At 41.1% G+C, this 16,700-nt stretch overlaps 2 protein-coding genes across 5 annotated transcripts in view; one reads left to right on the top strand and one right to left on the bottom strand.

Moving 5' to 3' along the window:
* The window catches only part of LOC133577097 (kinesin-like protein KIF3A), a 53,636-nt gene that overhangs the window by 33,702 nt on the left and 3,234 nt on the right, over positions 1-16,700 (top strand). For all 4 annotated transcript variants that reach the window (XM_061930660.2, XM_061930657.2, XM_061930658.2 and 1 more), the window contains 6 exons: positions 86-222; positions 304-521; positions 588-647; positions 5,400-5,481; positions 16,241-16,353; positions 16,456-16,572. In XM_061930660.2, the coding sequence (XP_061786644.1) occupies positions 86-222; positions 304-521; positions 588-647; positions 5,400-5,481; positions 16,241-16,353; positions 16,456-16,572 (727 nt within the window). The remainder of the gene's footprint in view (positions 1-85; positions 223-303; positions 522-587; positions 648-5,399; positions 5,482-16,240; positions 16,354-16,455; positions 16,573-16,700) is intronic.
* The window catches only part of LOC140677576 (SLC35A4 upstream open reading frame protein-like), a 31,619-nt gene continuing 20,236 nt past the window's right edge, over positions 5,318-16,700 (bottom strand). Inside the window, exon 3 of the mRNA XM_072912427.1 lies at positions 5,318-6,044. Coding sequence (XP_072768528.1) covers positions 5,868-6,044 — 177 coding nt within the window. The 3' untranslated portion in view covers positions 5,318-5,867. The remainder of the gene's footprint in view (positions 6,045-16,700) is intronic.

Consider the following 16,700-nt stretch of genomic DNA (forward strand, 5'->3'; position numbering starts at 1 on the left):
GACCACTTGTATGCACCTTTGTAATGTTTGGTAGAAACTACAGCTACTGTGTTATGCAGGCTAACATTATCGGGGTGCTCTCCAGGGTCAACCCACTGTTGGCGGCCGTGGATCAAACGCCAGGCGAAGTCATGAAAACACACCCGCTCTTGCCTTGCCTGCTACGTGACGCACTAACAGGAAGTAGCAGGACCACTCTCATCTACTTCATCCAACCCCAAGGTGCTGACCTCCGCCCAAGCCTAACTTGCTCCACATCTTGTCGTCTTCATCCTGTAAACAAGCCTCGCCTCCTGGTTACAGGTGACATGGACGGCGAGACTCTGTCTGCTTTGTCTCTGGCTGAAAAAGTCCAGCGCCTGTCAACAAAGGCCGCGGCGGCGCGCTGCTGGCGTCCTCGTGAAGCGGAGCGAGAGATCCGAGGCCGCGTTACGACGCTGAGACGCGAGATGATGGCGGAGGCAGGAAGTGAGGCGTGTGATGACACACTCAGGCTGGCTGAGCTTGTACAAAACCTGCAGGTCAGTTGTCAGATGAAACATCCTCAGCGACGCAAACAAACATGCTGCGTGCTCTTTTTTGAACAGATTGTCAAAGACCAGGCATGGGAGAGGAGGAGGAAAGAATCAGAGGGGATTCAATTTAAGGTTTGTCTTTTATTGTCTACAAACATGAACTTTACATGTCCATAATGTGGATACACAGGTTAGTCATGTACTTACTGCCATCTAGTGGAAGATAATTACATTGTTTTCCCTTTTGACATCCTGTACCAGTCGTTCAAATGTGTATTGTCATGCCCTCCAGAGGGGACATTATTTTTTTCCACACACTCCCTGATTGGAAACACCACGACATATCTATTATTTATCTCAGAGGTGTCAAACTCAAGGCCCTGGGGGCCAGATCTGGCCCGTGACATCACTTTATCTGGCCCGCAAACACCTGGAAATGATATGTGTCTATAAAGTACTAGAGATGTCCGATAATGGCTTTTTTGACGATATTGTCCAACTCTTAATTACCGATTCCGATATCAACCGTTGTTGTCTTGTTCACGAGTGAGGGAAGAGTGGATCGTGAGATCGACAGGCGGATCGGTGCGGCGTCTTCAGTAATGCGGACGCTGTATCGATCCGTTGTGGTGAAGAAGGAGCTGAGCCGGAAGGCAAAGCTCTCAATTTACCGGTCGATCTACGTTCCCATCCTCACCTATGGTCATGAGCTTTGGGTTATGACCGAAAGGACAAGATCACGGGTACAAGCGGCCCAAATGAGTTTCCTCCGCCGGGTGGCGGGGCTCTCCCTTAGAGATAGGGTGAGAAGCTCTGTCATCCGGGGGGAGCTCAAAGTAAAGCCGCTGCTCCTCCGCATCGAGAGGAGCCAGATGAGGTGGTTCGGGCATCTGGTCAGGATGCCACCCGAGCGCCTCCCTAAGGAGGTGTTTAGGGCATGTCCGACCGGTAGGAGGCCACGAGGAAGACCCAGGACACGTTGGGAAGACTATGTCTCCCGGCTGGCCTGGGAACGCCTCGGGATCCCCCGGGAGGAGCTGGACGAAGTGGCTGGGGAGAGGGAAGTCTGGGCTTCCCTGCTTAGGCTGCTGCCCCCGCGACCCGACCTCGGATAAGCGGAAGAAGATGGATGGATGGATGGATGGATATCAACCGATACCGATATATCCAGTCGTGGAATGAACACATTATTATGCCTAATGTTGTTGTGATGCCCCGCTGGATGCATTAAACAACCTAACAAGGTTTTCCAAAATAAAAATCAACTCAAGTTATGGAAAAAAGTGCCATCATGGCACTGCCATATTTGTTATTGAAGTCACAAAGTGCATTATTTTTTTTTAACATGCCTCAAAACAGCAGCTTGGAATTTGGGACATGCTCTCCCTGAGAGAGCATGAGGAAGTTGAGGTGGGCGGGGTTGAGTTGAGGGGGTAGAGGATAGCGGGGGGTGTATATTGTAGCGTCCCGGAAAAGTTAGTGCTGCAAGGGGTTCTAGGTACCGTATTTTCCGCACTATAAGGCGCACCTAAAAACCACAAATTTTCTCAAAAGCTGACAGTGCGCCTTATAACCCGGTGCGCTTTATATATGGATAAATATTAAGATTCATTTTCATAAAGTTTCGGTCTCGCAACTTCGGTAAACAGCCGCCATCTTTTTTCCCGGTAGAACAGGAAGCGCTTCTTCTTCTACGCAAGCAACCGCCAAGGTAAGCACCCGCCCCCATAGAACAGGAAGCGCTTCTTCTTCTACTGTAAGCAACCACCCGCCCGCGTAGAAGAAGAAAAAGCGCGCGGATATCACCGTACGTTTCATTTCCTTTGTGTGTTTACATCTGTAAAGACCACAAAATGGCTCCTACTAAGCGACCGGGATCCGGTTTATGAAAAGACGCAATCTCTCCATCCGCACACGGATTACTATTTCACAGCAACTGATATTCCTGTGAACCGCACTGTGGATACAACGGGAGCACGTACGGTGAATATTCGCACCACAGGGAATGAGAAGTCATCCTTCACTGTGGTTCTAGCTTGCCATGCTAATGGCCAGAAACTTCCACCCATGGTGATATTCAAAAGGAAGACCTTGCCAAAAGAGACCTTTCCAGCCGGCGTCATCATAAAAGCTAACTCGAAGGGATGGATGAAGAAAAGATGAGCGAGTGGTTAAGGTAAGTTTAAGTTTACGCGAAGAGGCCGGGTGGCTTTTTTCACGCAGCTCTGTCCATGTTGATATACGTATGTTTGTGATTGATTGCACATTTGCGTACATTTTGGGAGTGAACAGAGTTGTTAGAACGCTGGTTTTTAATATATTATTAAAGTTTGACTGACCTATCTGACTGTTTTTTTGACATTCCTTTAGCGCAGTTAGATGCGGCTTACAACACGGGGCGGCTTATAGGTGGACAAAGTTTTGAAATATGCCGTTCATTGAAGGCGCGGCTTATAACCCAGGGCGCCTTATGGTGCAGAAAATACGGTATATGTTCTGTTGTGTTTATGTTGTGTTACGGTGCGGATGTTCTCCCGAAATGTGTTTGTCATTCTTGTTTGGTGTGGGTTCACAGTGTGGCACATATTTGTAACGGTGTTAAAGTTGTTTATACGGCCACCCTCAGTGTGACCTGTATGGCTGTTGACCAAGTATGCTTGCATTCACTTGTGTGTGTGAAAAGCCCTAGATCAGGGGTGCTCACACTTTTTCTGCAGGCGAGCTACTTTTCAATTGATCAAGTCGTGGGGATCTACCTCATTCATATATATAATTTATATTTACTTATTTATGAAACATGTTTTTGTTAACAAGTTAAAGGTGTTTAATGATAATACAAGCATGTTTAAAACATATAGTTAATATTGTTAATAAGTTAAAGGTGTTTAAAGATAATGCAAGCATGTTTAACACATATAGTTAATATTGTTAACAAGTTAAAGGTGTTTAAAGATAATACAAGCATGTTTAACACATATAGTTAATATTGTTAATAAGTTAAAGGTGTTTAATGATAATACAAGCATGTTTAACACATATAGTTAATGTTGTTAATAAATGTAAGGTGTTTAATGATAATACAAGCATGTTTAAGACATATAGTTAATGTTGTTAAAAAATGTAAGGTGTTTAATGATAATACAAGCATGTTTAACACATATAGTTAATATTGTTAACAAGTTAAAGATGTTTAATGATAATACAAGCATGTTTAACACATATAGTTAATATTGTTAATAATTTAAAGGTGTTTAATGATAATACAAGCATGTTTAACACATATAGTTAATGTTGTTAATAAATGTAAGGTGTTTAATCATAATACAAGCATGTTTAACACATAGTTAATATTGTTAACAAGTTAAAGGTGTTTAATGATAATACAAGCATGTTTAACACATATAGTTAATGTTGTTAATAAATGTAAGGTGTTTAATGATAATACAAGCATGTTTAACACATATAGTTAATATTGTTAACAAGTTAAAGATGTTTAATGATAATACAAGCATGTTTAACACATATAGTTAATATTGTTAACAAGTTAAAGGTGTTTAAAGATAATACAAGCATGTTTAACACATATAGTTAATATTGTTAATAAGTTAAAGGTGTTTAATGATAATACAATCATGTTTAACGCATATAGATTCCTTTCTTTCATGAAGACAAGAATATAAGTTGGTGTATTACCTGATTCTGATGACTTGCATTGATAGGAATCAGACAGTAGTGATGATAACGTCCGCATTTTCGAATGGAGGAGAAAAAAAGTCCTCCTTTCTGTCCAATACCACATGAAAGTGGTTGGTTTTTGGCATCTTATTTGTCCAGCTTCCGTACTCCTTTGTATACACTTTACAAGAAATACATTGTCGGCAAACTCCGTAGCTTGCTAGCTTGTGCACGCCAGCTTTCTGAGACTCTTATTTTGGTAGCGCAGGCAGGATGAAGCAGCGCTTTTATTGTGCAACTGTGCAGTCGGTCTTTGGAGTTTTGACGACAGGTACGGCGCCAGAGTCTGTTGAAATAAAGTGTTTCTCGCCTTCCAGTCGGTAATTTTAATGAGCTGGCAGCAGCCAGCGTCATCTCAGAAGACCCTCGGGTGCCGTGAATGTCAATCAAGTGACGAAAGTGACGTCATAGTGAAGATTTATGATCGCTCATTTTTAGGACTATTTTTTTAATGCCTGGCTGATGATCGACTGACACACCCTCCACGATCGACCGGTAGCTCGCGATCGACGTAATGAGCACCCCTGCCCTAGATATTGTGTGACTGGGCCGGCACGCAAAGGCAGTGCCTTTAAGGCACGCCCCCAATATTGTTGTCTGGGTGGAAGTCGGGATAAATTTGGGAGAATGGTTGCCTCGGGAGATATTTGGGAGGGCCACTGAAATTCGAGAGTCTCCCGGGAGGGTTGGCAAGTATGACTGGGAGACGCAACTGCTCTGTACTTCTCCCTACGTCCGAGTACCAATCCGTAGAGCGGCGTTTTAAAAAATCATAAATTTTACTTTTTGAAACCGATACCGATAATTCCCGATATTACATTTTAAAGCATTAATCGGCCGATAATATCGGCAGTCCGATATTATCGGACACCTCTATAAAGTACTTAATATTTTCTCACTAAATGTAATTGATTTTGTTCATTTTGACAAAAAAAATATAAGTACAGCTTGAAATTGCATACATTTTAAACTTTAATAGTATCCAATATTGCAACAAATATTACAGTATTATATCATACTTTACAAACATATTTTTGTCTAAATAAAAATACTAAACTATACAGCAAGCTACTCGTCAAATTAATAAAAATGACAATAAATATATATATAATGATGTCAATAAAATAAACTTATGTTTTCTTCTGGTAGCTTGGTCGCAGCAGAAAGAGTTCGGACACCGTGATAGGCTTACAGGAAGAGCTGAGGCAGGAAATGGAAGCCCACATCAAAGGTAACGTGACACTTTGCTAGGTACACCTGCATAAACAGCATGCGGTCGTGCAGAGCCACAACCACTAGGTAGGCCACATTATCAAGGCCCTGGGCTTTTGTAAAGGTTTTAAGATTGTTTTCTTTTGTAACAGACGAAGTCTTAAGAGTGAATACATTTTGCTGTCAAAGTTAAATTAAAAGGTTTGAATCAGATTAGGAATGTGTTTAGTATTAGTACAACATTAAACAACATAAATAACTTCCATTGCAGGCAGATTGATGAAACATACAGTAGCCAGTAGTAGCGGAGCAGGGAGGGGCAAAAGATCTGATACATAGACCTTGGTATCAATATTTGGATCAATGCGTCCACCCCTCGGTGGCACAGGGGTTCGTGCATGTGCCTCACAATCCAAAGGCCTGAACAGTCCTGGGTTCAATCCCCGGGCTCAGGATCTTTCTGTGTGGAGTTTGCATGTCCTCCCCGTGACTGCGTGGGTTCCCTCCAGGTACTCCGGCTTCCTCCCACCTCCAAAGACATGCACCTGGGGATAGGCCCCTCCCACCTCCAAAGACATGCACCTGGGGATAAATCAAATCAAATCAAATCAACTTTATTTATAGAGCACATTTAAAATTTACCACAGGGGTAGCCAAAGTGCTGTACAATGAGCAGGTTAAAAGATAAAACGAGTACCGAGCAAACACAACACAACACAAACAGAACACGATAAAACATAAATAATTAAAATAGAATTAATAAAAACATAAAAACAGGATCACAGCAGGTGTATTATGGGGCGCCATTGCAGGATGGAGATCACTCAGTGTTAAAAGCCATGGAATAAAAGTATGTTTTTAAGAGAGATTTAAAAACAGGAAGAGAGGAGGCTTGTCTAACACTCAGGGGTAGGTCGTTCCAGAGCTTGGGAGCAGCAACGGCGAAAGCTCTGTCACCTCTAAGCTTCAGCCTTGTGTCAGGGACCGTCAACAGCAGCTGATCGGCTGATCTTAAGGATCGGGTGGGGCAGTAAGGCTGAAGGAGGTCGGAGAGATAGGTTGGCGCGAGGTTGTTTAGACATTTAAAAACAAATAAAAGGAGTTTAAAATGTATTCGGTAACGCACAGGGAGCCAGTGAAGGGACGCTAAAATAGGGGTGATGTGCTCACGTCTGCGGGTCTGTGTTAGCAGACGAGCAGCAGAGTTCTGCACGAGCTGCAGGCGGGCGAGGGAGGCCTGGCTAATGCCAACATACAGGGCATTACAATAATCAAGACGAGTCGAGATAAAAGCGTGGATTAATTTCTCAAGATCATGTCTTGATAGAAGCGGTTTCACTTTCGCTATTTGGCGTAATTGATAAAAGCTTTTTTGAACGACGCTGCTGATTTGTTTTTCGAATTTAAAATCTGAGTCAAACTTTACCCCCAGGTTTGTGACAGAGTCGCTGAGATACGGGGTCAGAGTGCCGAGGTCAACGTTGGGGGAGGGAGAGCGACTTGGACCGAACAACATAACTTCTGTTTTATCTTCATTTAGGCTCAGGAAGTTAGCTGAAAGCCAGACTTTGATGTCGTGCAGGCAGTCAATAAGACGTTGAACCGTGTTATTTTGTGCCATGGGAAAATAAATCTGGCAATCATCGGCATAAAAATGAAATGCAATACTGTACTTCCTAAAAATAGAACCAAGGGGGAGAAGGTAAAGCGCAAATAAAATTGGGGCAAGGATTGAGCCCTGGGGGACCCCATGTGGTAAAGGAGCTGTGGACGACATAAAACTGTCTACTTTTACACAAAAACTCCTGTCGGTTAGGTACGACCGGAACCAGTTGAGGGCGGCGCCCTTAATGCCCACACAGTTCTCAAGACGAGTGATTAAGGTGGCGTGGTCGACGGTGTCGAACGCAGCAGACGGATAGGCCCCTCCCACCTCCAAAGACATGCACCTGGGGATAGGCCCCTCCCACCTCCAAAGACATGCACCTGGGGATAGGCCCCTCCCACCTCCAAAGACATGCACCTGGGGATAGGTTGATTGGCAACACTAAATGGTCCCTAGTGTGTGAATGTTGTCTTTCTATCTGTGTTGGCCCTGCGATGAGGTGGCAACTTGTCCAGGGTGTACACCCCCCCCCCCTCAAAAAAAAGGGACAAGCTATAGAAAATGGATGGATGGATCGATACGTCCACCCCTTTTTCACTGTTTATAACGTCATCAACGCTCACCTTTAGGCGTTCACACACAGCACCACTATTAGATAGGAGGAAGTTAAAAATGTGATAAATCTTTTTGTGGCAGCGTCAAATAAGGTGTTTTACTTTCAGTTTTGCATCTCATGGCATATAACTGTGGTGCGTTCAAGGACCCTTAATTCAAGTTCAAAGCAAAGGCTTCTCTATGTTTTAAAGACAGGGGAGGCTTAACACCCAGTAGATGCACTAATAAATATAATAATATAGTCATAATGATGTATCAATATGGGTTTTATTATCCTCTTGTGCAGCCCTTTGAGACACTTGTGATTAAGGTCTATATCAGGGGTGCTCATTACGTCGATCGCGAGCTACCGGTCGATCTCGGAGGGTGTGTCAGTCGATCACCAGCCAGGCATTAAAAAAATAATCCTAAAAATGAGCGATGATAAATCTTCACTATGACGTCACTTTCGTCACTTGATTGACATTCACGGCACCCGAGGGTCTTCTGAGATGACGCTGGCTGCTGCCAGCTCATTAAAATTACCGCCTGGAAGGCGAGAAACACTTTATTTCAACAGACTCTGGCGCCGTACCTGTCGTCAAAACTCCAAAGACCGACCGCACAGTTGCACAGTTGCGCTAACAAAACGAGTCTCAGAAAGCTGGCGTGCACAAGCTAGCAAAGCTACGGAGTTTGCCGACAATGTATTTCTTGTAAAGTGTATACAAAGGAGTACGGAAGCTGGACAAATAAGATGCCAAAAACCAACCACTTCCACGTGGTATTGGACAGAAAGGAGGACTTTTTTTCTCCTTCATTCGAAAATGCGGACGTTATCAACACCACTGTCTGATTCCAATCAATGCAAGTCATCACAATCAGGTAATACACCAACTTATATTCTTGTCTTCATGAAAGAAAGGAATCTATATGTGTTAAACATGCTTGTATTATCTTTAAACACCTTAACTTGTTAACAATATTAACTATATGTGTTAAACATGCCTGCATTATCTTTAAACACCTTTAACTTGTTAACAATATTAACTATATGTGTTAAACATGCTTGTATTATCTTTAAACACCTTTAACTTATTAATAATATTAACTATATGTATTAAACATGCTTATATTATCATTAAACACCTTTGACTTGTTAACAATATTAATTATATGTATTAAACATGCTTGCATTATCTTTAAACACCTTTAACTTGTTAACAATATTAACTATATGTATTAAACATACTTGTATTATTATTAAACACCTTTAATTTATTAACAATATTAACTATATCATTAAACACCTTTAATTTATTAACAATATTAACTATATGTGTTAAACATGCTTGTATTATCTTTAAACACCTTAACTTGTTAACAATATTAACTATATGTGTTAAACATGCCTGCATTATCTTTAAACACCTTTAACTTGTTAACAATATTAACTATATGTGTTAAACATGCTTGTATTATCTTTAAACACCTTTAACTTATTAATAATATTAACTATATGTATTAAACATGCTTATATTATCATTAAACACCTTTAACTTGTTAACAATATTAATTATATGTATTAAACATGCTTGTATTATCTTTAAACACCTTTAACTTGTTAACAATATTAACTATATGTATTAAACATGCTTATATTATCATTAAACACCTTTAACTTGTTAACAATATTAATTATATGTATTAAACATGCTTGCATTATCTTTAAACACCTTAACTTGTTAACAATATTAACTATATGTGTTAAACATGCCTGCATTATCTTTAAACACCTTTAACTTGTTAACAATAATAACTATATGTGTTAAACATGCTTGTATTATCTTTAAACACCTTTAACTTATTAATAATATTAACTATATGTATTAAACATGCTTATATTATCATTAAACACCTTTAACTTGTTAACAATATTAATTATATGTATTAAACATGCTTGCATTATCTTTAAACACCTTTAACTTGTTAACAATATTAACTATATGTATTAAACATACTTGTATTATTATTAAACACCTTTAATTTATTAACAATATTAACTATATGTATTAAACATGATTGCATTATCATTAAACACCTTTAATTTATTAACAATATTAACTATATGTGTTAAACATGCTTGTATTATCTTTAAACACCTTTAACTTGTTAACAATATTAACTATATGTGTTAAACATGCTTGTATTATCTTTAAACACCTTTAACTTATTAATAATATTAACTATATGTATTAAACATGCTTATATTATCATTAAACACCTTTAACTTGTTAACAATATTAATTATATGTATTAAACATGCTTGCATTATCTTTAAACACCTTTAACTTGTTAACAATATTAACTATATGTATTAAACATACTTGTATTATTATTAAACACCCTTAATTTATTAACAATATTAACTATATGTATTAAACATGATTGCATTATCATTAAACACCTTTAATTTATTAACAATATTAACTATATGTATTAAACATGCTTGCATTATCATTAAACACCTTTAACTTGTTAACAAAAACATATATTTCATAAATAAGTAAATATAAATGATATATATGAATGAGGTAGATCCCCACGACTTGATCAATTGAAAAGTAGCTCGCCTGCAGAAAAAGTGTGAGCACCCCTGATCTATATAAATAAACTTTGATTGACTTTGACTGATGATAATCAATGATACGGCTAATCTCTACTTGAAGTATGAAGTCAAGGCACTCATAAACTGTAAATAATCTTATTTAAATATGTTTTTGTCATTGTACACTTTTTTGGTTGACAGTCACATCATTTATGTAGGTCAACCCCATCTTTTGAAAGTCTAAACCCTTATGAAGGTTTTTACATGCCTTTTAAAAAGCCTATTTCAACCAAAATAAGGTCATTTGTTTTTTTTATTGCATACTGAGTGTGTATATAAGCAGTGATGTGACTATAGATTTAAGACAGTCTCTCTGTGAGGGCCCTTTAGGAATCTAAAAATAAATACAAAAGCCAAAAGCAGTGAAGTTGTCACGTTGTGTGAATGGTAAATAAAAAGAGAATTCAAACAAATCATTTTCAACTTATATTCAATTGAATAGACTGCAAAGACAAGATATTTCATGGTCGAACTGGTAAACTTTATTTTTTGCAAATATTAGCTTATGTGGACTTTGATGTCTGCAACATGTTTCAAAAAAGTGGCAAAAAAGACTGAGAAAGTTGAGGAATGCTCATCAAACACTTATTTGGAACATCCCACAGGTGAACAGGCTAATTGGGAACAGGTGGGTGCCATGATTGGGTATAAAAGCAGCTTCCATGAAATGCTCAGTCATTCACAAACAAGGATGGGGCGAGGGTCACCACTTTGTCAACAAATGCCTGAGCAAATTGTCCAACAGTTTAAGAACAACATTTCTAAACAAGCTATTGCAAGGAATTTAGGGATTTCACCATCTACGCTCCGTAATATCATCAAAAGGTTCAGAGAATCTGGAGAAATCACTGCACGTAAGCAGCAAGGCCGAAAACCAACATTGAATACTTGTGACCTTCGATTGCTCAGGTGGTACTGCATCAAAAAGCGACATCAGTGTGTAAAGGATATCACCACATGGGCTCAGGAACACTTCAGAAAACCACTGTCAGTAACTACAGTTGGTCACTACATCTGTAAGTGCACGTTAAAACTCTGACTGGGTGTTATCAACAACACCCAGGAACGCCGCCGGCTTCGCTGGGCCTGAGCTCATCTAAGATGGACTGATGCAAAGTGGAAAAGTGTTCTGTGGTCTGACGAGTCCACATTTCAAATTGTTTTTGGAAACTGTGGACGTCGTGTCCTCCGGACCAAAGAGGAAAAGAACCACCCGGACTGTTCTAGGCGCAAAGTTCAAAAGCCAGCATCTGTGATGGTATAGGGTTGTATTAGTGCCCAAGACATGGGTAACTTACACATCTGTGAAGGCACCATTAATGCTGAAAGGTACATACAGCTTTTGGAGCAACATATGTTGCCATCCAGGCAAGGTCTTTTTCATGGACGCCCCTGCTTATTTCAGCAAGACAATGCCAAGCCACATTCTGCACGTGTTACAACGGCGTGGCTTCGTAGTAAAAAAGTGCAGTACTAGACTGGCCTACCTGTAGTCCAGACTAGTGGTTAGAGTGTCCGCCCTGAGATGGGTAGGTCATGAGTTCAAACCGGCCGAGTCATACCAAAGACTATAAAAGCAGGACCAATTACCTCCCTGCTTGGATCAAGGGTTGGAATTGGGGGTTAAATCACCAAAAATGATTCCTCGGCGCGGCCACCGCTGCTGCTCACTGCTCCCCTCACCTTCCAGGGGGTGATCAAGGGTGATGGGTCGAATGCAGAGAATAATTTCGCCACACCTAGTGTGTGTGTGTGTGACAATCATTGCTACTTTAACTTGAACTTTAACCTGTCTCCCATTGAAAATGTGTGAAGCCTAAAATACCACAACTGTTGAACAACTTAAGCTGTACATCAAGCAAGAATGGGAAAGAATTCCACCTGAGAAGCTTCAAAAATGTGTCTCCTCAGTTCCCAAACGTTTACTGAGTGTTGTTAAAAGGAAAGGCCATGTAACACACTTGTAAAAATGCTCCTGTGCCAACTTGTTTGCAATGTGCTGCTGCTATTAAATTCTAAGTTAACGATTATTTGCAAAATAAAATAAGCTTCTCAGTGTGAACATGAAATATCTTGTCGTTGCAGTCTATTCAATTGAGCAGTGACGTGCGGTGAGGTTGATGGCTGGTGAGGCACTGACTTCATCACAGTCAGATTTACAAACATATGAACCCTAAAGAGTATCTTATTCACCATTTGATTGGCAGCAGTTAACGGGTTATGTTTAAAAGCTCATACCAGCATTCTTCCCTGCTTGGCACTCAGCATCAAGGCTTGGAATTGGGGGTTAAATCACCAAAAATGATTCCCGGGCGCGGTGCCGCTGCTGCCCACTGCTCCCCTCACCTCCCAGGGGGTGATCAAGGGAATGGGTCAAATGCAGAGGACAAATTTCACCACACCTAGTGTGTGTGTGACAATCATTGCTACTTTAACTTAACTTTAACTTTACACATACAAACTGTAGCACACAAAAAAGCACATTTAATTAAAAAAACGTTATTATGGTCTTACCTTTACTTATAAGTGCGGGAACAGTGGTGTTCGTTTTGGAGGAGTTGTGAATGAATGAAATATGAAATCCGTGCTGCAGTCTGCAGGTGTACCTAATGTTGTGTCCCTGCAGTCGTTCACGGCTCCTCCGGCGCGAGCAATGTTGTTTTTGCACTTTTTGGCTTCTTGTTAAGTAACTTTTTTTGGGTGGATTCGGTCTTGCACGTGGAGGGTTTGGGTGTGGGCTTTGGTTGGTGTGGCGCTCCCGTCGGGGGGTGCATTCTGCGGCGGGGGTGCATTAACCGGCACCAGGAGGCGGGATTACTGCGAGCCTCACACAGTGCGTCTTCGCAGCAGTTTTATGATCGCTCAGCACAAGAAATACTTTACACACATACAGTTGTTGACAAAATACACTGTACATTATATACCTCAGCTAACTAAACTATGGAAATGTATAATATAATTCATATAGCAATACGGTCTCACTGCACAGCAGGCCAGCAGTTAGCCGAGTCATTGCGCAATCCATGGTGAGGCACTGAGTGACGTGCCTCAACTGGCTGCTGATCACCGCACCGTCTCTTCTCAGTATTTGAACGGCAAATGTGAAAATTCAGCGATTTTGAATAAAAATAATCTAAAAATGGTGAAGTTAAATGGAAAATAACTTCATAGTATAATCACTGGATACATATAACAATTTAATTATTTTTTTTCTTTTTACATTTTTTTTCTTTCTATGATGGCAGGTGAGGCCCCGCCTCCAGTGACCGCACGTCACTGCAATTGAATATAAGTTGAAAAGGATTTGTTGTATTCTCTTTTTATTGACCATTTACACAACGTGACAACTTCACTGCTTTTGGCTTTTGTAGATGAAAGCACAATAAGTGTTAGGATTTGATCACGGTGATCCCAGGATGCAGAGACGAGAGGCAATGTTGAATAAAAAAAGGGGAATATTTAATAAGTCCAACAATTACAACAAAAGGCGATGGGGCAAAAAATGCACACCATGAATAATCAACAAAAACAGGTTCCACAGTGGTCGGCAGGGAGGTAGGCCAGGGCGCACTGAACACAGCAATAAGTCCAACACAAAAATCCTCTTTACTTCAGGGGGGGCTAGGAAGCAAGCACAAAGAGGTGAGGGATTACAGGAATAAGGAGTGGCAACATACCGGGACTGATGAAACGAAGCAGGCACATGCACGTGGGAGGTGCAGGAGACAATAACCGGCGAGGCCAAGCTGACCGTGACGTGCCTATATACCGGAGTGCTAATTGTGAGCAGGTGTGCATCAAGGTCCGCCCCTCGCCGAGGACAAATCACTAGAAGCACAGGTGTAGACAAGAGGAGAAAGCAGGAAAAACACTAAAAACACAACAATAAGTGCTCTAACAAGTAAGCAATTGACTGTTCTTTTAACCCTTCCCTTTATTTCGAAAATCCTCGAAAAAATTGTCGCACAGCAGCTAAATGAACACTTAGTGTCTAACAATCTCTGTGAACCTTTTCAATCCGGTTTCAGGGCAAATCACTCTACGGAGACAGCCCTCGCAAAAATGACTAATGATCTACTGCTAACGATGGATTCTGATGCGTCATCTATGTTGCTGCTTCTTGATCTTAGCGCTGCTTTCCATACCGTCCATCATAATATTTTATTAGAGCGTATCAAAACACGTATTGGTATGTCAGACTTAGCTTTGTCGTGGTTTAACTCTTATCTTACTGACAGGATGCAATGCGTCTCCCATAATAATGTGACCTCGGACTATGTTAAGGTAACGTGCGGAGTTCCTCAGGGTTCGGTTCTTGGCCCTGCACTCTTTAGTATTTACATGCTGCCGCTAGGCGACATCATACGCAAATACGGTGTTAGCTTTCATTGTTATGCTGATGACAGCCAACTCTACATGCCCCTAAAGCTGACCAACACGCCGGATTGTAGTCAGCTGGAGGCGTGTCTTAATGAAATTAAACAATGGATGTCCGCTAACTTCTTGCAACTCAACGCCAAGAAAACGGAAATGCTGATTATCGGTCCTGCTAAACACCGACATTTATTTAATAATACCACCTTAACATTTGACAACCAAACAATTACACAAGGCGAATCAGTAAAGAATCTGGGTATTATTTTCGACCCAACTCTCTCCTTTGAGTCACACATTAAGAGTGTTACTAAAACGGCCTTCTTTCATCTCCGTTATATCGCTAAAATTCGTTCTATTTTATCCACTAGCGACGCTGAGATCATTATTCATGCGTTCGTTACGTCTCGTCTCGATTACTGTAACGTATTATTTTCGGGGCTCCCTATGTCTAGCATTAAAAAATTACAGTTGGTACAAAATGCGGCTGCTAGACTTTTGACAAGAACAAGAAAGTTTGATCATATTACGCCTATACTGGCTCACCTGCACTGGCTTCCTGTGCACTTAAGATGTGACTTTAAGGTTTTACTACTTACGTATAAAATACTACACGGTCTAGCTCCGTCCTATCTTGTCGATTGCATTGTACCATATGTCCCGGCAAGAAATCTGCGTTCAAAGAACTCCGGCTTATTAGTGATTCCCAGAGCCCAAAAAAAGTGTGCGGGCTATAGAGCGTTTTCTATTCGGGCTCCAGTACTATGGAATGCCCTCCCGGTAACAATTAGAGATGCTACCTCAGTAGAAGCATTTAAGTCCCATCTTAAAACTCATTTGTATACTCTAGCCTTTAAATAGCCCCCCTGTTAGACCAGTTGATCTGCCGTTTCTTTTCTTTTCTCCTCTGCTCCCCTTTTCCTTGAGGGGGGGGGGGGCACAGGTCCGGTGGCCATGGATGAAGTGCTGGCTGTCCAGAGTCGGGACCCGGGGTGGACCGCTCGCCTGTGCATCGGCAGGGAACATCTCTGCGCTGCTGACCCGTCTCCGCTCGGGATGGTGTCCTGCTGGCCCCACTATGGACTGGACTCTTACTATTATGTTGGATCCACTATGGACTGGACTCTCACAATACTATGTCAGACCCACTCGACATCCATTGCTTTCGGTCTCCCCTAGAGGGGGGGGGTTACCCACATATGCGGTCCTCTCCAAGGTTTCTCATAGTCATTCACATCGACGTCCCACTGGGGTGAGTTTTTCCTTGCCCGTATGTGGGCTTTGTACCGAGGATGTCGTTGTGGCTTGTGCAGCCCTTTGAGACACTTGTGATTTAGGGCTATATAAATAAAGATTGATTGATTGATTGAACCCCTTTAAATGAAATCATTAATATATTAGACACATGTTTAGATATGAACTACTTATATAAATACACAGCAAATGAACATTATTACTTGTACCTCTTGCTGAGTTTAGCGATCTTTAACCATACTATATCGTAAGTACATTATTGTGTATGTGTCACGTCTGCAGAAGACAGAGAGAGTGTTGAAAAAGTCCAGGAGCGAATAACAAAGATCCTGCAAGTGAGGGAATCTCTCCGAGAGAAGAAGACAGCTGCAATTAAGTGTGACCTCTGCCTGCAAGTAAACATCATTTTTTAATCCTGCTAATCCTTTTTCTAGGCTGTTGATGAGATTCATGTGTGCCGCTGCAAGACGCCCTCATGTCTTATTTGTTCCTTTTAGCAGCTGGAAGGGCGCCATGCACACGGGCGTAGGAGGCAAGTGAAGGAGCTCGGCGGGAGATTAATTCAGCAGGAGGTGGAGAAGATGGAGAAAGACTTGGCAAAAGAGCAGCTTCCAGTAAGATGATGAGATGTACTGTAGAGCTTTCGGATGATTCAGTGTCGTCCATCTTAGGAGACGATGCTGAGTCAGTCCGAAGAAATGGATGATTGTGTGTGAAGAGAAGACATGGGGTGAGGTGTAAT

This window comes from Nerophis lumbriciformis, linkage group LG36, assembly GCF_033978685.3.
Source record: "Nerophis lumbriciformis linkage group LG36, RoL_Nlum_v2.1, whole genome shotgun sequence".
Lineage (NCBI taxonomy): Eukaryota > Metazoa > Chordata > Actinopteri > Syngnathiformes > Syngnathidae > Nerophis > Nerophis lumbriciformis.